Consider the following 22,825-nt stretch of genomic DNA (forward strand, 5'->3'; position numbering starts at 1 on the left):
TGGAACAGTTTTACTTAGAGAACACTTATGGAATATACATAGTTCAAAAGAAATCATCTCCTAGGGGGGATCCTCCACCTGCTGAAGTCAAAAGAAAATGATGTGCCTTTGCTTTAGTCATGATGAAACTGTATGACATACATCATATTGGATTTCAGGGTGGAAAGTTTGATGATCCCTTATGAAAAGGGAAACTGTGATTTAAGCTTGCAGAGAATGACAGGGTTAGAGGATTTTTCTCTGAATCACCTACAAGAAGAACCTCCAAAGACTGCAGAGTTTGCACAGCAGCTGGGCTGAAGTTACAGGTAGGAAACAACCCACTGTCGTAGAACAGAGTTATTTTCATTCCAACACAGACTGCCCACATGGGGGAGTACAGTTATTCTGCAGTGGCTCTGCTGGTCAATTTTCCTTGTACAGTTTCAGGTTTTATATAAACTTTGTTTTACCAACAGCTGTACTTTGTTGTATGAATGATTCAACATATGGTTTAAATTTTATGCAAGGAAAAAAATATACAAGATGCTGTTCTTGGTAGTAATGTTGCTCTGGTTAAATGGGGTCATAACTTGTTGAGAAAAAAGGGTTGTAGAATTGGTAGAGTTTTTTTTTTCCTGCTGGATACGTGTTTGCTTGTTACCTACATGGAAGTCTGTCTGCTCTGGGAGATCTCACTTTAGAGTACCAAAGTGCTACTGCAGCTCCACAGGAGGAACATCACTGTCTGTTACAGCCGTATCTGACCCTCATTGCTCCCTAACAGTCTCCTTGCTAGCAAACAGGCATTCCCCCGCTGCAGAAACGGGAGCACTAGATCAGTCAGTAGATTACTGCCACACTGGAAGCCTATCACTATCAAGTTCAAAGCCTTCTTCAGGCTTTTGCACCAAAGGCTAATTGCCTTCCCCACCCTGGGCTTTGCCTATAGCCAAGAGAGACAGCTTTTGGTTTCTCACCTCCCAGACCAGTGCGTCCAGCCAGCTTTGCAACCCAGAAACACCACTCAGGCGTTACTCCTAAGCATCTGCTTCTGCTTACTTCAAAAACCCCTGTGAGCGCTCATTTGAAAGTGGACTGTAAATATTAATTTTCTTTGTACTCTAGGCACTTCTGAAATGTCTAAGTTAATACTTCAGGTATTGCTTTGCCCTTCTTTTTCCAAGCAGATTTTATTCTGCTGCAGCAGAGCAATGTATATCACAACAGGAGATAAAAGTCTAGGTTGATTTACAAGGCTGGTGACTGAAGAGCAGTGGCACACAGAAAAGCTGGAGCGCTGTGATGAAAGAACTCACAACTTTCCATCCTTTATGAGTTTTAACCAGGACAGTCAGGTTTTCTTGTTGAGCAAGTGCTTCTTTATTACTTGCAAAAAGAACATTTTAAGAAAGAGAATTTATTTTTGAGTGGCGCAAACCCACAATGTAGTACTGAAATAAATGATTCTGAGTATTCATACTCTCCTGTGATCCAGATATCTCCACTGAGAATGGAATAAGGCTTTTTTTGTATCTCTCTAAAATGAATAAACGTGCTGAGGAATAGCAAGGTACAAGAAGAGAGGCACTGGACTAGAAGGCAGGCAAGAGTATCCAGAACTGGTAGGCAGCAGAAAACTGTCAAAGCTGAGACAGGAATCAGTCCTGATCACAGCGATCCTGCAGTGTAATGTACCCTAGCTAAATAAATGCTCAGTCATCACATTTTGGAAAGCAAGTTGCCTCTTTTCACAAAATATATATCCACTTATTATTTCAGATCTGTTTCTCTGTAGAACTGAGTAAGTTGAAATAAACTGCTCATTTCAGAAGCTGGAGGAGAGCAGCCAAGCAAGACAATGGGGCCTGACGCAGATATCATAACCAAAGTCATGCTTCTGGGGGAAATAACAATTCAAAAAATAAGGTGTAAAATCTAGCATAAAATTAAGATGTTCAGGGGCCTGGACCATAGCCTTAGAGGTTTTCAACATCCAGCTGAACAAAGTCATGAGCAAACTGGTCTGATCTCACGGCTGGCCTTGTTTTGAGCGGGAGGTTAGACTAGATGACTTCTAGTGGATCCTTCCATTCAGAACTATTTTATGACTCTATACACAATTTTCCATTTGCTTAAACCTGGCTGAATATCACTCATCTTTACAGATTGAAATTGGATGGCATGACTGTTCTTAAAGTACTGAAATTCCCATGTAAAAGCATAACCTTAGTTTGCTTTTCTGGATCCATCCTTTTTTTAAGGAATCAACTCCAGCTCCTGCTTTTGCTGCTAGTCAATGTCCAAACACAGCCTGCATCAAATGACAGTCTCGCTGCTGTCAATAATGGGCTAATTAACAGCAATAAAACCATGCAGCCTATCTGCGGCAGCTTGTCAGAGGCACAACTGTGCTGCAGCGTGGAGCCAGCTGCTTTTGGGAAACAGCGCAGGACTCCCTCACAGTAGGTTAATCTTCGATTGCAGTGTGATCTTCGCAGGCAAAATGAAAAGTAAGATTTTTTTCTCATGCAAACTTTAATTGAATAGAAATAGGTGTGTTGAGACTGTATATTTTTCAGCAGTAAATTACACCTTGCCAGTCATGAAGAGGCAGCCACATATTCAACTAAATACGTGGAAAGGAACACAGTGCAACTACAGCCCTTGCCTTGCTTCCTTCTAAAGGTGAAGGGTAAAACCCTTTTAGTTCTCCACAGTGAATGTGTGCCTCAGTGAGTAAAACAGATTTTCCAGCAACTCTAGAACTCAGGAAACTCAGTTCTTCAGAAACGACAGAGCAAAACAAAGAATCTTAAGGTTTGCCTGTTCTTCATAAGCGGTCTGAACTTTACCATCTCTTCAGATCTTACCTTCTAGAATTAAGTTTATCCAAAGAGAAATCAGAACGCTGGCCACAAAGCAACAGACCTTGCTCAAACCAAAGCCAACAGATTCACAACGGCTACAACATTTATTAATGGAAGTAGAGTCAAGCAATGCTTGAAAGCAAGAAATTGGCTAAAGCAAGCAAGATCTCTTCATGCTCGCTTGGAACAGTTTTCTACAAGTATCCTTACTCCTAAAGATGTTTGATATGTTTTCAGTGAAATGATTTAATTTAGCTCTAATTCCACTCAAGAGTTTTTTGCAAGACAAACTCACAGCAGAGTGACTTCTCAAATGACTCACTAAGGCAGTAGAAGCTTAAGAAGACATAATAAAAGTGACCTGAAGTTCCTAATTCTGTACTATGTTCATCAGCTCTTTATCAGTTCTTCAGCAAGATATCAGAATATTACACAGTTTTAGACTGCTAGTAGAATTTTCTCCTTTCATTATGCATCCATTTTATACATAATGTTTCTGAACCTAATCACCAGGGTTGAAAACCACCGCAACAATAAATAACCATTGTGATACTGCATTTTGTGTCAGAGAACTGGTGCTAAATAAATTCTTTCTATGAAGGTCAATGAAGGTCAGCGACTAGAGAACTTTTTGGAAAAGCTACAGCTGCAGAGTTCCCATTTTGCTGTCTGTGCTCATGTTGCTTCAGAGTCTAAATCGCTCCTGCTACTGACTTGACTGTCCTCGGCAATGGGGCAGTGAAAGGCTGAGGAGACCCAACGTACCCACTGAGTATAATGAGAGGTGAAAAGAGAAAAGACTCTGAGTCTTTGGATGTGTCTGTCTCCCTACTGTTAAGAGAACAACTAGGTCTTTATAGTTACATTACTACCCCACATTCCACGTGGTCGAATTATTTTTGATGAAGCCAGGGATATAGGGAGAAAATATGAATTTTATTATGATTTCTACTTCTTGTTCTCCTTCAAAAGCATTTTAAAGTAGGGTTAAGGAAATAGGAACAAGGGCTTAAGACCCAAAACAACTGTTTTGACCATTCTTGCCTAATATCTTTGCTGAAGTGAAATGGGGCAATGACATGTTGCTCGTGATTGCATCTGAAGTGTATGTTCTTGTGAATGCACATGTATGTAAGACCTAAATATAACAACCCTTTGTGATGAATAATTTACGGGCAATGTTTTTTGATATCTCTTGAGCACAAGCTGCATACCCATGCAAAAAAAAGAAAAATCCTTTTCCTTACCTTTGGAGTTTACTGCACCAGCTGCAGTTGAAACCAATCTGGGCAGTGACACAGGGACCACAGCTGGTAAACTGGAGACAAGCTGGGACATAGAAAAACAAACACAAATTGTTACTTTAGTCTCACAAATAATTCTCATAAAAAGCACAAAAGAAGGATACATCTTCTGATAATATATACTTAGGCACTCAAGAGGTTCACACATGTCCAAAGACAGATGCTAAAACCATCCCATTACAATGCATTGCACAACTGAATGCACAGAGGTACATTTTATCTGTAGGATTCCACTTGTATTCCATTTGTAAATGTATTTTCACTTCCACAACTGTTCATTCAGCTTCATTGCTAAATGTTTATCTTAAATCTCTTCCTTCCCTGGCTCCAGTGTTCCTTGGTGTTGCTAATATTTAGAAACAAGCAGATAGTAAGACTGACAGGAAAGTGTGCAAGAACTATAACTGGACTAGAAAAAAGAAAAAAAGCCATTTCTGGTTCTTTCACAGTAGTACAGCTGGCAGTTTAAATGCAGAAATTTCTAAACAATGTAGTTTTACCTTGGACAAAACAGGCAGATGAACTGCAAAATGTATTTGGGGATATTCCTTTCCAACATGATGCACAGTACACAGAAGAATTTGTGTTTGCCTTGCAAGCATGAAAACTGTTCATTTTTTCTTGAGGAAACAAATTTAAAGGAAATATAATCATTCTTCTGAAAAAAATGATTTGGCACAGATTTCATTCAAAAACTACCGGGAGCCGTATACCTATAAACAAACTTGAGATACATGAGGATGCAGTGGATGATGCATCACTCATCTGGGAATAAATCTGAGAGGGGATAAATGAATCTGTCCATGATTCCAAATCCACAGATAAACCAGCATATTTTTAATTGTGTATGTATTGCTGGGAGCGGAAAGGGGTGGTCCTTCCCAGATCTGGCTCTGCCCATGCTATGTTTTACTTACTTGGAAGAGGTATCATTTCAACAGCTGAGAGATTGGTAATCTTTGACATCTGTAGCTCCACCCTGTGGTACTCATAAATTGTTCTTCTACGGACATCTACCAGGAAAGAAAAATAAAAACATTTTCACACTTTACTATTTTGCAGTCTGTAGATTGTGAAAAATAGTGGATGTAATGATTGCTCACTGTTCCTTAGGTGCACACATGACACCAGTTTTCCCCAAGAATATATTTTTAACTTTAGACACTATGAAGGACCATGTAAAAGGTATAGACAGAGAATTTTTCACTTGAGAAACCATCAGAGCTGACAGAATAGGTACCGATTCCCGGTAAAGGATTATGAAAATGCTGAGTGTGCTCTCGAGCATCTTAGTCATTCATTTAGGCAGAAATTCTGGAGAGTATACTGTCAAACATTTTAGGGTATATGTCAGATGTTTGCTTTCCCAAGACATTTCTCAGCTTACAGACTTGAGAGAAATGCTTTATATGTTCACTTTGTCAGTTCTTGTCAAGATGTGCAAACAAAACTGATTTCATTGCTTAATCAAATTTGTTAGCAACAAGCTAGTTCACATCTAAATGCAGAAGAACGTTTTTTCATATTATAACATGATATTAAAGAAGACAAGACAAGTCTTCCTAAACAGCCAATGTTATGCATAATCTTTACACAAGCTGACCGCACCTCAGTTTCTCAAGGCAGAAATTCAATACAGTCAATGCACTGTTCTTACGGGCTTTGAACACATAGATGACTGTAAGACCCAAACAGAAGCGAGAAAAAAAATCACATAATTGTTATTTTCCAGATCAATATCCTATCATGTATTCTGAATATTCCAGATTTTAAGTGCATGGCTGCAATACAGACTGGTGAGCTTTTACCTTTGCAAATTAAAAGCACAGCCTATACCACCAATCTGACACAATAACGATGATTTCTTGGTGTGCTGGATTCAAATTTATGTCCCTTTCAAAGGTCTGCTAAACTAATTGAAATCAATGCTAAATGCAATCACTGACCCTGTGGAATTATGCCAGAGAGGAATAAAGGATTACATAGAAAGGATTAACAGGTTACTCTGGTCAATGACTGGTCTGAGTCTACATGCAACAGAAGAAAAGGAATTGCAGACAGCCACAAACTCAATTTTAAGTGGTCTTCTGTGTAGCCAGCCCTGTATGGATTAGGGCACACCTTGTTGCTTGGTATAAAAGCTGTGTTTCTGCAGCTTGAAGTGGGCTCCCATAGGCTCTCAGCTGTTAAGCAATCACATAGCACCAAATCCGAAGTGTTTTTCGCAATCCCTTGTTAGGAGGGATGTTGTGGGCATTTTTCAGACAGAAAATGGAACCTCAACTGAAATCAATCAAGCAATAAACACTAATTTTTAAGGGAATAGAGAAAATGCACTAAGGCGTCCTTGTGGCTAAGGTGCCTCTTGGCTCAAGTGCAAGAGCCTATCTAAGAAAAGAGAAATGGCCAACCTCGAAAAGCACAAGTGTGTGAACCCCCTTACACCACACAGAAAATAACCATCAAGATGTTGGTGTCATCTTGAATAAACAGAGGAATCTCTGAGGAGGGATGGGGAGGCAGAAGCAGGGCTGTGCTGGGTGGGACAACTCTCTCCTGCATCAGCCAGGGTCGCTGCAGGTGAAGCAGCTTCTCTGCCCTCACTGCATAAGCTCCCAGGCACAGGTAGGCAGTGCCTCGCTTTCAGACAATAATATTTCTATTCAGCTCCAAATCAATACCTATGCCAAGCAGTTCCTTCCTCTTGCCATTTATTTGGAGCTGACTTTGCTATGGTTTCACCCCTCCTGATTTCTCTTTTGGTATGAAATGCACCTATAATTGAGCTAGTTTTATGTTTTACCTGCAAAGTCATTCTGACTAGTTAGAAAACAGATACAGGGATGTGCCAAACATTTAGACCAATAAATGCCTTAGCCATGTACTTCTAACCCACTGGACAGAAAGTGTTTTAAAGACAAAACTAATCCTGCGCTAGGGTAGGGAAATCTCTTGCCAGCAGTGGGAGGTTTATGCTCCCAGGATGGTAAGCCCCATAAAAGCACCTGCCAAATCAGAGTGATCAGGAAACGTGTTTGAAATGAATTCCTATCAATGCTGAAGGCTGTCATTTGTTTCCATGGAAATCTTTATCCTTCTGTCCAAAACAAAATAAGCAAATGAATACATATATTAAAATGGTGGGTGCTGGCACTTTTAATTTAACTCCATTTCATCTCATCAGTAGTGGTACAGAGTGGCATGCTATAATCCTGTTCACTTTGACCCTTTCCTAACAGACTCCTCACAGGGCTTACAAGAAACAAGGAGCTTCTGGCTTTCCAAAAATCCAGTTAGAATCAGTGACTCAGGTCACAGGCACTTTTACCTCACCCAGTGCCTAAAATTTCTAAAAACCACTGATTTTAAGAGAAGCATGTTTGTTATCAAAAAAAAGCATTTCTAATCACGCATAGTTCAGTATGACTCTTGATCCCATTAAATCCCACTTCCTGGTAGGCTCAGGTTTGATCTTTAGGAGGAAGACTGTGCCAATGCAGGTGGTGAGTTTGCATATAAGGGATCTATCTACTGTAAGAAGCCTAAGCACAGAGAGGTGTTTGCATAGACACCTTCTAACAGCTTTGTATATACTTGCAGGCAGGTGGTTGGAAACAGGAGCGTTCAAATTTATCTGCATTGCCAAGTTGTAAAAAAATGCAGGTGTAGATTCTTTGGAAAGTATGACTTGAAACACTCCATGCTTAGCTCCTCAGAATGCACTTTTCCATCCCTATTTAGAATTCTGAGCCTGTATCGCCATAATGAAACAGGGTAGAAAAGCTAAACTCAACAGGATAAACAGAAAAATGAATATTCTCCCTGACACTTTTCCCCTCAACCTCTTCACACACAGTCCTGCTCCAACCCAAGACACACACTGCCTTTCATTCAGGTGGAACTTGTTCTTCTTTGACTTCTGCTGTCTATTTAGCTCTTTTACAAACAAGTGCAAGTGCAGAATCACAAAGAGCTTATGAACCTGTGTGCTTCAGTATACAACTTAACTTGTCAAGAACCAGTGAAATAATTTGATATAGTAACAGCCAAAAATTTAAGCATCATGTGCAGGTATTTTACTGAAAAGAGGGATTACAGAGAAGGGAGAAAAGGAAAAGGACTTTTTTCATGCGTATGTACTTTTGAAGTACCATTACTGGTTCCGAATTTCAGAAAATATGTATATATTCTCCTCTTAGTCGTGAAAATATTTTACTTTTCTGTAGGTCTGAGTATATCAAACACCATTTTTAACTGAATTATATAAATTATCATTTCTTTTCTCAGTAACAGTGTCTTTTTTTTTTTACATTTGGTTTAATTTACAGCATGGTCCAAATTGTTCTTTGGTTTGTTTCTGTGGCATGTACTGTGCTATCTTTGAACACAAGGCCAAAGGTAGAGTCCCAGTAGAAAAAGCTGAAGAAAACACCAGTACTTACTTGAGGTAAGTACATTCCTCAGTGACCTAGAGAGATAACGTGGTGGGTCAGAAGGCCAATTGAAAGAATCCTTTCAAGGGATTAAGCAATGGACTGGTAAATTATAGATGTGCAAGATTCTGGCGCAACAAACATTTCTGTGTAGTTTTATCACAGTAGTTTTAAGCTAAATAATGGCATATAAATATTCTATAAAACAAAATTTCCAGAGCTCCCTAAATGTAATAATAGGGAGAGTGCTCTAGAGATGGAGTGGTGCCAGAAGAGCACAAATGGCTTCCTAACACACCTGAAGGGTCAGTAGCTTGTAATAAACCTAAATAGGTGTCCAACAGATGCATGATTTCTCTAGTACTTTTCCATCACATAATCACTTTTCCTCATATAGCATTCCTCAGCTAAAACCTGCAACCCAGTGAAAAGTGAAAATACTGGAGAAGTCAGTCTGATTTTTTAAATTATATGTTCACACAAATAAAAATCTTTGTCAGTGAAAGATTTCTAGGGAATTGAGATTGGCCATATACCCAGCAAAAACTGCTAAACAAGGCCATATGTATTCATGCAGCTGCACTTTCATTTTTAAGTCTAGCTGATAGAGAAAACACAAATGGTAAGAGAGAGCATTTGATTATGAAGAAGTCAATTTGAAGCAAACAATTTATGAAACATATCCAGCTTACACTGCAAGCAATTTCTGAAAAATTTAAGGGATACAGATGGGTGGAGCACAGCTGCTGTACCATACAGCCACTGGTTTTGCTCGATAAGGACTTTGTTTAGCACCACTGGCTGAATAAAATCTTCATGCAAATATCTCTTTTGCCAGCCTGGTATGTCTGATTGTCATCACCACAAAAGGTAAGGGAATCAGAATGTCAGAGCAGTCTTTGTTCTTTGTTTTTAACAGCTTCATATTGCTAAACTTACTGATACTAATTAATTCTCGAGGCACTGACACTGGGATCAAACATGCCTATAATCAAACCATCACCACAACTGCTCTGGGTCATGGACTATTAGATACACATCTGAATTTAGATCAAAACTCAGATTTCCTAATTGTATTAATTTTATCATTCTCCTAAAACTTACTAAAAAATCCTTTAAAACCTGGAAGCTGCACTTCTAGGACATATAATCCTTGAATAAGCAAACCAGTGAAGTAGGCTCTGAAAATACCTGCTTTATGAACAATATAGACAAAACCGTTCTACACCAAGTCTATGTGCCTATCACACATCTTTTACTTTGAAACTCTTAATGTCTTTTCAGTTTTGCCCCAACTCCGCATGCCAGCTGAGCTGCTCTCAGTACAGGATCTAGGTGTGAAAAACATCCTTTATCCCCTTAAGCCACCAGGCATTGAACTGCCTAATTCTGAGATTGGTCGATGGCTAGTTAAGGCTTTGGCTAAAATGAGCACATTTTAAACTTTGATCACCTCGTACCAGTCCCTGAAGTGCTGTTATGCCACCAAAGATTGGCAGTGTGACTTTCCCTCACTATTCCTGAATTGGATATGTAGAGCCAAGGAACCCAGCTGCCTGGCTAATCCCTTTTGGGCCAGCAGACAAACACGCAGAGCTGGAGGAGCTGGCACTCTGTGGAATTAGTTACACTAGTGGAAAGCAAGAATAAATACTGTGAATTTAGAGCAATAGCTTTGGGGCCCACTTTGCACAGAGGTAAATGACAACATTACCAGCAAGACAGCAGCAAATTAGACTTTGCGATTTCCCAGATTGTGCTGCACAATAAATATCACAACATTAACTGCTAGTCTTCTTTTACCCTTCAGGAAGGTAACGCTAAAGTTCTTTCAGGGGCCTCACTGCTGTAAACAAACTGGAGAGGTATCTTCAGCAAACAGTTATAACATGCAGAGTTGTCACTTAATTATATGCTTGAGTTACACTACATATTGAGTGGCACTAATTGCACTGAAACTGGAATATTACTAGCACATAGTGCAGCTACAATTTCATTTGTGTACACAGTTCTGTTGAGTTATTTCAGTGTCATTAAATGTTGGGTTGTCAAGGTATGGATTTCCTAAAAGAGCTGTACATAATAAAGTAAAGGCCATGATCACGGAGAAAGATGTCTCATCGTGGAGAAAAACCTTGCCATTATCTGTAAGTGCAAGACTAGTAACTCACTGTGTAGACTCCCTGAATCTGGCACTCTCTCATTTCACCAGTGTATTTCATGCTCTCATGGGAAACAAAGTACAGTCTGGGCAAGCTCACTGGTAGGATTTTTCATTGATAAAATAAAATGGTGGCTGCAGGAAATGCTTTTTCATTTCTTCTTCATGCACAATAAAAAGCTAATTGAAAGACAAAAGAGAAGAAAGCACTGAAACAAAGGAGGGAAATGTAGTAACCCTGAAGGAAAGGAAAGACGTAGGGGAAGCAAGATGGTCATTAAATCAGAGAGAGATCTTGGGAGTCTGCAGAAAGGAGAGCAAAGGACACCGCAGGTGACTGAAAGAAGGACCAAGAACAGAATCCCAAGGATGGCTGAGAGAAAACTACAAATAAGAGGGAACAGTGAAAAGAAAGTGGTTGCAATGGGACAGGGACACGGTTCCTGATGCAGTGAAGATGCTGAAGGAAAGTGAGGAGAGAATACTTGCTGTAGGAACACGTAAAGCTATCCCTTAGGTTTGTCTTCACCAATAATGTGTTGCCTAACTGGAAGACATACATTAAACATTCTTAGTGTCTTTGTTACAAAAGGAAAAATTGTTAAGGTACAAGCTTTGCAGTACAAGCAAAGGTACAAGTGTTCAGCCTGTCTGATGAAGAAGAAATCAAGGTGGTCCCTCGAACTTATCGGACAAATCAGAAGCAGAGATCCAGAGCCTGGCTCACTTCACTTGAATTACCTGGAAGAAGCAGAAACTATTCCTCTGAAATTAATTGATGGACTTAATTAGCTATTTTGCTGCCATATAAATCTCAGAATTAAGGGCTTTTCTTGTTAACCTTGGTGTCAAGCAAAAATTTACTTCCCTTCACACATTACCATTCATTCCAAAGCACATCTAGGGTATATACAGGTATATGTATCGATTACATGTATGTAAAAAAATATAAAATAGTGGCCAGTATGCATCAATAGTACCACATATAAGCTTGAAAATAAAGATATTGTCTCTATATAAACATCAGTAGCAGAGCAAGAAAAAAAAATCAAACATAGAAAACATGCAGAAAGCCATCTGCCAATCTCCCATCTCGTGCTTTAACTCTTAAAAGATAAGGTGAAAAAGTGTAGGTACGTATATTCTTTTAGGGACAGATAAAAGGGATACTACCGCAAAGCCTTTATATGTAGGAGTATATTAACAAAAATAGGTAGGAAATGCTCAAGGTCCTCCATTTCAAAAAGTTCAGAAAATCCTTTCTTTTTGCTCTTGGCTCTTCAAGAGGATCCTTTTCAGCACTCATTAAAATGCACTTTTGAAATGAAATGGCTGATCAAAAAGCATCTTTCTCTCTCCACAGAATGAAATAGGTTTGCCTGGCTTTAGAACTCACCTTTCAGAAGTATTAAAAAAGTTATTACTAATGTTTTGGACAGCATGTCTGAAAACATCTGATAAATGGTTGGTTCTAAATCTTGCAAAATTACTTCAGTAAAACTAGGACTATTATACTGAAATTTTAGACCACTGAGCATACAGAGTGCACCAAAGACATTCAGCAGTTTTGAAAATGGAGAGGATATTTTTGTTCACATAGGCTTGTGTTGCACTTAATGTTTCTTTCCTTTTGAAATGCAAGATGTATACCAAAATAACTGACAAAACTCAAACATGAAGCAGTAGAGTTGAGGGTTTTTTTGTTTGATTTAGGGTTTGGGGGGAGGAGGGGTTTGGTTTGGTTTTTTTTTTTTTTTAACTAGCCATGAACGTAAAGGGAAACTGGGTTGTCTTGATGGAAAAAGTCTTTGCTAAAGTATTAAGCAAGAACTAATAACTATCTTTGCCTTCTTTTGGGACAAACAAACAGCAATTTATATTCTTTCATTGTCTTAAGGAGCTAACAAATAAAGTAAACCAACAATTCTGTCATATCACTTTTTCAGTAATTGACTAGAGCCATGGTTGATTTAGCACTTCTGAAAAACAAGAATGTAAGCACATGCATATTTTAAGAGCATCTGACACTGGCTCTCCATGGGCCAACATTATTTACCAGTTCTGTCAGGGTGCTATTATGTTGCCCGTACATACTAAAATAAACCTGTTTCATTGAAAGCACAATTTGGCTTCAGGAAAATCTACTGTGAACTGATGGTTCCCTTGATTAATACTAGCTCTAGTGTATGCTGCAAACTAGCAAAAATAATAGTGAATTACCACCATGCACAGAACCAGTCATTAAGGAGAAAAGCAGTGCATTACACGCAGTAATAGAGAAATAATGCTATCAAAATTGTTGCTGTAGTGGCATGTTTTAGACTTTTAACCCAGATTCTATTATTCTTATCTGCCATTCCTTAATGTAACTTAATGAACAGAGTAAGTTTAAGATGAAACGCTAGACAAATTTTCTGGTAATTATAGTCACTTCACTTAGCAGAAAGTGTCATGTGACAAAAAGGTTTACAGAAATACTGCAAACTTTCAAGACTAGTAACTGTATTCATCAAACCCAACATCATGTAGCAGTAGTAAAATAAGGTGCATGTCTGAAATATTTCTACAGAAAGAAACATTCAAGCTAGAATAAAGACTCACATATACCATATATTTTACATACAAAATACGTAAATGTAAAATAAGTCCTTTAGTGTTTGATGATGGAAGCCTGATGCCAAAAAGACCCGCATACTACTTGCATCTCTTGCATTGAATTTCTGTGTGACTATTCTCATAAACCATTTGCACAAATCAATCAACCCAATTTCCACCTGAATCCATTTTAGGAGCTCTTACAAGCTGAAGACTCACAGAATGTTCAGGTCATTCACTTACAAACATCACTCAAATTGCTAAAATTGGTTGCCTAGAATCGTTTGTTCCTAAGCACTGAAAAGCAATCCATGCAACCACAGGCACATCACAACTGTCTATCATACTCCAGAAGCAAATTTATTCCAAGACCTGATCTCTTAAGGAAATCTGGGCATGCCAACCCACTTCACACTACTCTGAGTTCACAACAAGCAACAGATGGTTACTGACATTTTCCATCTTCCCCATGGCAGAACATACAAGACGTAGGATTCATGCTCCCTCATATCAAAAACTGTTTAAATGCAATGAGGGAATAGGATGAGCTGAGAGGCAATAGTATGTGCAACTTCAGTGTCCATCTTCAGACTGCTTTAAAGATGGGCCAGGTCAGTCCTTATGAGCTTTATCTGCGCCACACCTCTGTCAAGGTTTACTTTAGGAGAATATGCCTGGATTCCATCCTAGGAGGCTGCTTCATGTGCAGCTCCTTCCATCTACACCCTGCTATTAGAGGATCACCAAAAATTAAACCTAGTAAATTTGCTCCAAATGTGGAAGTAAACCAGCACACTTGGAAAGCGAGCATACTCTCTAATGGCTAAAAAAACCCCCAAGAGTTCTGCACACAGTATGTTAAAACAAAGCACCAAGGAAATCACACTTGATTTCCTATTATTTATTTTCGCTTGAGCCACACAAAGTATAATTAATGTCAGAGAAAATCAAATGTTACCTGCATTACTGTTGCCACGACTATGTGAGCCCAAGATGTTATTTAATAACCACACCTCCTCTTCTTTTCTCTTGCTAAAATATATGTATGAAGTTCAGAATGTAACGTATCAAGAACTACCAGCCTGGATATTTTTTCTCCTTTTGGATACAGACGATTTTTCTGAACAGGTTGCTTCTTCCCTACTATGGATACGGAGATGTATTCCAGATAAAGTATCTTATGGAATACCAAATTGTGCTGGTTGACAGTTTAATTTTACATTATTTGGTTGGCCATTTAGTTTTATTTACTTAATTTATCAGCTCAGAAAAAAAAAAAAAACAATGACAAAGAAAGCCACATTGGGAATTATCAGGCAAATAAAATTACACTTGAATTAACAAGCTGAAATTAGCTAAGTGATTTGTTGTGCAGCTAATCATCCTTGATGGAATCAGCTTATACTTGTTTCTCAGCCTCCAAACCACTACAATACTACATACTGGGAATTTGCTGGATCCTGTGCACGACCACAAATGCATCTGAGAGTCCCACTTTCACTGGGTGGTTGGTTGAACTTATCTGTGTCACAGCGACAGGAATCTGGAAGACAAAACAGAAAGATATGCATGAAATATTGAAGAAAAAAAATCCAGACTAAAAATAACAACACTGCCATAATGAATATTTAATTAGTGTAAATTAAAAGCCCTAAGTAAATATTTTACACAATACAGCATGATATGACTAAGGATTTATTGAAGATTGAAATTACTTGTTTTAATTTTTATTTTATCCTAGTTTTCTTTGCTTCTTTTATAACAATATTCACATCAACACTTAGAGGTGGAACAATTGTTCATGGTGACACAGAAAAGGGCAGCAATTTTCAGTAAGTTATGTCTCCCTCTTGAAGATGAAGTGGGATGATGTGCTGGTATCAGACAAGAAGGAGGAGGCAATACCTCTTGTCCACTATTGAACACACAAACTGAAAGTTCAGCTTGGGATGAACATTTTAAAAGATTATGGGGATGAACATTTTAAAAGATTATGACTCAGTTAACTTGCACTGAAAACTGAAGAGCTATCTGAAGAGAGCTCTGGCCCAATGATATTTATGTTTAATATGCCTTGACATAGCAGGGAAATTACCAATGTCATGGAAAACGTGGAAAATGCCAGGTGCTCGCTTGCCAATATCTGGAGGAAGAAATAAAGAGACTTATATAGCCATAGAACAGCCCAGATTTACATAACAGAGCTACTGCTGCTGGACAACATGGTTGTATGAAAATAGGTGTCAAGTTTGATTTCATTGTTTGGGCAAGATTGCAGCTTTGGCTGATACGTGTATAGATGTAATAGCTTTAGAATTTTGTAAGGTGTTTGTCTTAGTGACATGTACCATTCATACAATATTAATACAGTTCACTAGACTGATTGATCACAAACAGCAGCCATCATTAAAGAAGCAGCTCAGATTGACAGTGTGTCTTTACAGTATATCTTCCTTCTCCAGACATCAGACCTAGTATTCAAAAGTTTTATCAAAAATTGTGAAGGAAACATAAATTTACTGCCTAGCAGTTCTGCAGATTACACTGGCAGAGTAAAAATAATGAAATGCCAGGATCAATTAGAAAAATTAGACATTGCAAAAATCGCAAAGTTATAATTCAGAGAACAAGACTGCGAGGTAGAGGTTTGAGGACCATGCTCTAGAAAGCAGCAGTTCTGGAAAGAATCTCAGTATTGTAGTGAATGAAAAACTCCAGCTGTCAGAAGGGACATTGCAATAAGAAAACTTAACTGATGTAATATTTGGTTACAGAAACAGTGGAATATAGCCTAGGAGCGAGGTGGCCATCTAACTTTTACCTGCACATTAGATCATTACTGGAATGTTACATAAACTTTGGGAGGATCTATTTCTTTAAAAGATACTGAAAACTTAAGAGAAGGAAGATTAAAAAAGTAATAAAAATATTTTGAACACTTTTGCAGTTCTCAGATGCCATTAACAGAGGAGTTAAAGAGCTCTATCTATTTGGCTTCTCAAAGGGAGAATGGAAAGCTGGCTGAATTACCACAAACAAGTACTGCCACGGGGGGAAATTACTCAGGGGCTAAAGAGTTTTTTCATCTAGCACAGAAAGATATAACCAGAAGCTGGAAGCTGCAGACAGATGCCTCCAAAGTAGAATAAGGCACGTTTCTGTGATTGAATGTTATTAACCACTGGGATAAACTACCAAGGGAAATTATGATTCTCTACCCATTGCTGCTTTCAAATCACGGCTGGATATCTTATTTTTCAAAGTTGGCCTTCAGTTAACCAGAAATTACTGGGCTGAAGATAGATGAAACTGGATCAAGTGTAGGAAACTGAGACACAAGGTGCTAGCTCAGCTAATCTAATAGTCTGCTCTGGCTTTACCTGTGTAAAACTGCCAAAATTATATTGCTGTCCAGCGTTTTTCACATAGCAGAAAAATGCCAAAGTAAAAAGCTGGTTACGCATCCAGTGAATGAGGATTCAGTATCGTCTACATGACAGTTAATGGCATGACTTCTCATATTTGAGTTGAGCATCAGTAATTCTCCTTGTTCCCAAAATATTGTTTAGCTGTGCTTTTTCCTGATTACACTGGTATCAGTCTAGGCAAAGGTAAATTTGAGAATATTAACAGAAAAAGTGAGCTCTGGAGAATGAAAGTGTGTCATAAATTTCCATTTCTTTCACTTGATTTAGTGACTGGTTTGGCCAGTTTATTGAGGGGTTCTTGCATACATGATCTGCTTTGGTATAAAAAAAGGAATGATGATGAACCAATGTGAAAAAGTGGTTTGGAAATACCGCTAGTAATACATCAAATTAAATTTGGCTTATATCAGCTTAGCTCTGATGCAGTTATTGGAGAATATGACATAAGAAGGCTGAAAGCCAGATTTTCAAAGTCTTCAAAATAAAAGACTCACTGAGTTCAGAAATAAGTCTATAAACTTTCTGCCACATGAAAGTACAAACAAAATAAGGGAATTATTCACAGTCTCAGAATACCACAGAGAAAAGCTTATATTAACTATTGAAAAAACTGTCTTAAAAGATTTTGAGGAGGATACTCTAGAGAAGCTGTTGAAAATCAAGTTAGAAAAAGCACTGATGAGAAGGATGCAATGACTCTTCCAAGTTAGAGAGGAAACACAGCAGATGAAGAAAAAACTCAGAGTTCTATTGGCACAAAATGTAGTTGGAATTGGAATTATGAGTAGGTGTGTGACCAAAAGATATCCTGGCAAATTTGGTAGCTCAAGGCACAAATTGTGTCTGACACATGAAAAGAATTATACTCATTTTTACATGTGAGTACAAACCAGGAGAAGTTGCACTCAGGTCTCTTTGAATAAGCCTCCTTAATTTTAAGTCTAGTCCTGTATCACATGTTTTTTCTGAATTTGTGAATAATTGAACAATTTGCATCTTTCCCTCAGAAATTATGCTAACGGCAAACTAATTTCTCTCTCTTTTTTTTTTTTTTTTTCTTTTTTTCCAGGAAGGAGGGATGGGTTCTTGCAATACAAATGCCACAAGTTGTTTGTTGTTTTGTTTTGTTTTTATAAATTTATTTTCATTACAATTTGGTTCAGAGCTTGAAAATCACTTTCAGTTTCACTATTTAATAAAAATTATGAATGACTTGATGATATCTGGTACTGAAATAGGATGCAGCAGCCAAGTTGAACAGAAAATACAAACAAAAACTTCAGCAGAAATCAGAAAATTTTTGAGCAGAAATATCTCAGTAGATTTTGCCAAAATCCCCACAGGTGTCCACTCTCTTGTGCTGGGGATTCTAGTGAGAGTGAAGAACCTGTAGAATAATTTTCTAAAACTAATAAGAAAGTTGCAGTAGGGTCCAGTCTAAGAGACTGGCAGCTTTAAGAAGCAGCCAAAATTTCTGTATATATATTTTTTAGAAACAGGGAAGTGTTTGTGTAAGGCGAGGAAATCATAACCTAAGTTAGTATAGCCAGCTCTTCAAACTGAGATACAGCCTGTGACAAACAATTGGGCATACAGACAGAAATGCAGTCAAAGGGACTCCATGACCCAGGAAAACTCTTTTATTCTCTTGAAAAACTACAATGTTATTAAATTTGCATTTACAAATATATATGCTTATTTTTAAAATGTGGGAAAATTAGTCATTTTACAGAACTGAATATTTCAGTCACTTGGTGATGAGTGTACTGGATGCCATTTTATAGGTGAAATCTTTTGAATGAGAAGTCAAGATCAAATGGGCTTTTACCATATGATGGCCAATTAGGAAATATGCCCTTTTGACAGAAAAAATGATAAAATAATTTATTGAAAATTACAGTGAAACATAGGTAGCAAGCAGGTAGCTAGTGTTCTGTATTCCTCACCTGAATGGCAAGATATGTCATGACAGGCTGACACGTTAAACAGTTGAACAGTAAGCTAGGAAAGCGCAAGTGGTTGCTAATGGGTGGCATGGCGTTTATGGCATTACATTTAGAGCATGGATTTTAACTAGAATAATTCCAAAATTCATGTTAGCTCTACCATAGAAAATATGAAGTCTTGTGCTGTACAAGTCACCAGTCTATCAATAAGCTTTCCAAACGCACACTAGCACTGGGGCCACTGACATCGTTATTTTGGATTATATACTTCAACAATAGGGAGAAAGATATTTAGAATCCATGCTGAATTCTATTAATCATAGGGAAGAGTAATCCAGAAAGTATTTTCCACCAGAGAGTTCTCAAATTTTATCCTTTTCAACTTACTCTGAGAACACATCAGAATCTTTCCCTTCAAAAAAAGAATAAAATAATGGCCTCAGGCTTTATTCTGAAGGAGATGGTAAGCAGGGCTCAATTACTGCCCCACTTCAAAACTGAGTCAAAGATAAGAGGCAGAGCACGCCACAAAATAATAATTAGGAACACAATAGTAGTTATATAGGGTTTTCATTGCCAGTTTCCTAGTTATTAATTACTCTACAGGACAAACTGCATGAAACTTAATCAGGAATTTTAAGTTGCATAAACGGATCCTCTCATAAAATTAAAGACGCTATTTCCATGTTAACATTTTTGATAATAATAACAGAGGCAAAGAAGTGCCAGGAATGTATGATGTAGAAAGAATATACATGAAGACTGTGATTTATTTTTTTTTTAGTTTTCAGGAAACAATCACAAGGTTTGGACTCTTGTTACTGAAAACAGAGTATTTTCCATCATGCATAGCAGGAACATCAATTTTATCTAACTGCTAGTACTTACTCAGTTCCGTTCAATTCTGCTTCCTTTCACAGTAGAAAGAAATTCTACTACAAGCCTCTTGGAATTATTTTCCAACTTCACATGTTGGGCAATTTGAACAAGCATTTCAACTTTAATAATGGTTTCTGGATGACTACATAAATAGAGAATCATTACTATTTAAATGAACAAAGAAAGCCTTCAAGCCAATGAAATTAAGAAAAATATCCTAAACCATTAACAAAGCCTTTGGTACCTTTGCCTAATTTGTCCTGTATTAATCATGGACTGAAAAAGAAACGAAATGTTACCCCAAGGAACATTAGCTATAAGCACTAATGGGAAAAGACTATGTAGAATATTTTGCTCAAAAAGAAGTAAAGATCTTGAGAATTGAAGTTCTGTGAAATTTAGAACATAAGAAATGAGTTTCACTACTAATATCTAAAAAAGTATGCCTTTGCAGAAGATTTTCTTTATTACCATGTTCTGCTGGCTAGTTTGCACTGTAATGTGTTTCATATGTAGTAGAGGTGCACCAGTAAAATTTTCCTGCCAGCTGGTGTTTCCTGACAGAGTGACCATTTGCCAGAACACTAACATTTGGTGTAAGCAAAGTGATATTTAAAATGGAAGGTGTACGCACTGTAAACAAACTAAACTGGTAATGAAATAAATATTTGACTTGCTATAGGACCTTGCTATATTTCAAATTGGTTTTATATTTTGAAAATTTGGCTGTACATCTCCTCCTCCTCACCATTAACTCTTCTGAAAGATATTCTGATGTCTCCAGATTTCAGAATCCTGGTGGCTCAGCTCCTTTTCTAAATTTTTATTTTTTTACTCTATTCTGGATTTGGATAACAGCTGTGCATTTCAGACAGCTTCCTATTGGGCAAACAGAACGCAGAAGATTGGGCAGAACAGCTCCTTTGACAGTCAGCAAACCCCAGCCAAGATCCGCCTTGGTGATCAACAGCAGATTTATGAGGTAGCAAACCTGATGTGGGAACAGGAAGGGTATGAAAAAGAGAATCTCAAATGGCTTGAATAAATAGGAAATAAAAGGTAAAATTTACCTGAATTGCTTTAGACATAGAAGTCTCTATTTGTAGCCCCCTAAATGTATAATCAAGTTTATTTTAATAGTGGGGTCTTCAAGATAAACTCCTGGTGTCACTAATATAGGCCCCCTGTGGGGTGCTTTATAAAGTTACTCACAACCTGTCTGCTGCGTTTCTTACATGGTGTTACAGCTTGGAGACTTTCAATGACAATGCAATGAAGACCTCACAGATTTGCCATACATCACTGTCATTTTTGATGAACTGTGATGCAAAAATGAAATGGCTCTCCAAAAAGACGGTAGAAATCTTCTTGTGCAACTTTTACTCATGCTTGTGAGCACTCACACAAGCAATCTTACTGGAGTTAATGGGGCTCCTGACAACATGACCCACCAGCAAGAGAAATGGTTCCAGAAGGAAGGACTTCCTCAGAAAGCAATGGATTCAGCACTGGAAAGTAAATCAATTCCTAGCCAGACTTATAAGCACTAGAGTCAAGTTTAAATTTACAAGTGTCTCAGTTTTTCTTTTCAGACACCTTGTGTCTGATCAGTGATTGGAAATTTCATTCAGTTTTCGTCATTTAGGTGAAAAGCTGAAGTAGTTTTAATGGAGTAAGACAGGCTGCAAATAAAGAGTGTAGTCTTCTGGAAATCTCAGCCTCCAAATCCATTCCCCTAGCAATTACCAATGGAATACACTAGTTGTAACATTCTAAGATTTTACAAAAATCGTTTGTCAAAAGATTTACAGACCACCAGTGTGTTACTATCACCACTTTAAAAAGTCTCTTTCCTTAACTATGTGCAATAATTCTGAAGTGATGTTTGGTAATTCCATTCTGGACAAGAATAACCCATGACAAGGAATTTCAAAGATTCAGCAGTGGAAAAAAATGCAAATTATCTCATTTGTAAATTCCAATTCTTTCTGTCTCCAGATTAAAGAACATTAATAACTCCTCCCTGCAAAAACAGTGGGGTTTCTGAGGAAGCTTCCAGTGGTGCAGTGATAGCAAGCAGCCTAAGCCATCGTAGCATAGAACTTGTTTATCCACAGGTGAAATGACATAGTTGCATGCAATTCTAGGGAACCACATGTGATTAATGAGGTGGTCCATTTCCTCCTGTCTCCCTAAATGAATAAATTATTTCCACTGCCTGGCACTCTGCATCATCATTTACATTTATGCAAAAAGAATGTAAGATACTCTGAATTTAGAGCAACAGCTTCTATTACCCATATTAGATTTGTTTTGCACAGGGCTGGACAGTAACAGACACGGCAGAGCATCTCATAACCAAGAATAGCAGTCTCCTGAAAATGTTGCCATTTAAATGTCAGAATGCATATATAGTTCTTGCCAAATTTATCTTAAAATTACAAATTGAAATAGTGTCCCTCCCCACTTCTCTGGGTCTGGAAGGCAGGAACTCTTCTGTGGTCTTTAAAAAGATTGTTTTTTCTTTAAAAAAGGGTTTCAACAACAGCAGATAAATAAAACTTTGGTGCACACTGCTTTGATCAAGCACAGCCTCCATTGTGCTAAGGAGAGAAAAGCTTTCATGAAGCTGGAGTCAAAATGCAAATAAACTGCATTTTCATAGATTAAGACTGCTAACCTGTACATAACATTTAGAAATGGAGCCAAAGCAGACCCTGTATCAGCTTGATTTTTATAAGATAAGGAAAGCCAGGTTATCAGGCATACCAGAGGTTTCTTGTGTCTACAAAACTAATCCAGTAAGAGTATCCTGCAGCAATCCTGTTCGCAAGGTGCAAAGACATCTGTCTTAGGTGAAGATATGACTGCTGCTAGTAGAGTAACCCAGATCCTCACTAGCTTTCTAATGAAGGGGAGAGGAGTACTATTATTTCTGCTTCATTCAGGTGCATGGCTTCAACACAGGCATGAAAAATGAGCCTGAAGACTTACAACTGGTCTGTAGCGGAGAGAGAAGGAGAACACAGATTTGTCCAAGTCTGGACAATCAGTCATATCACTGATTACATTTTAATATAAGGAGGATAACAGAAAGATGTACATCTTGAAGAGAAAGTCACGATTTGCATGCAAAACTAAGATTAAAATAACGAACAAAAAAATGAAATTGTTCTTTTGGCCCTAGAGACTTGGGATTATCTACCTTCTGATTCTCATCTGCATGAAAT

The 22,825-nt window shown here is 37.9% G+C and overlaps 1 protein-coding gene across 1 annotated transcript in view; it reads right to left on the reverse strand.

Moving 5' to 3' along the window:
- The window catches only part of PLXDC2 (plexin domain containing 2), a 259,125-nt gene that overhangs the window by 50,201 nt on the left and 186,099 nt on the right, over window positions 1-22,825 (reverse strand). The window contains exons 7-9 of the mRNA XM_035893266.1: window positions 14,786-14,885; window positions 5,071-5,166; window positions 4,097-4,178 (exon numbers count right to left, since the gene is read on the reverse strand). Of these exons, the coding sequence (XP_035749159.1) occupies window positions 4,097-4,178; window positions 5,071-5,166; window positions 14,786-14,885 (278 nt within the window). The remainder of the gene's footprint in view (window positions 1-4,096; window positions 4,179-5,070; window positions 5,167-14,785; window positions 14,886-22,825) is intronic.

Source organism: Egretta garzetta, unplaced genomic scaffold (genome assembly GCF_000687185.1).
Source record: "Egretta garzetta isolate BGI_Z169 unplaced genomic scaffold, ASM68718v1 scaffold434, whole genome shotgun sequence".
Classification (NCBI taxonomy): Eukaryota; Metazoa; Chordata; class Aves; order Pelecaniformes; family Ardeidae; genus Egretta; species Egretta garzetta.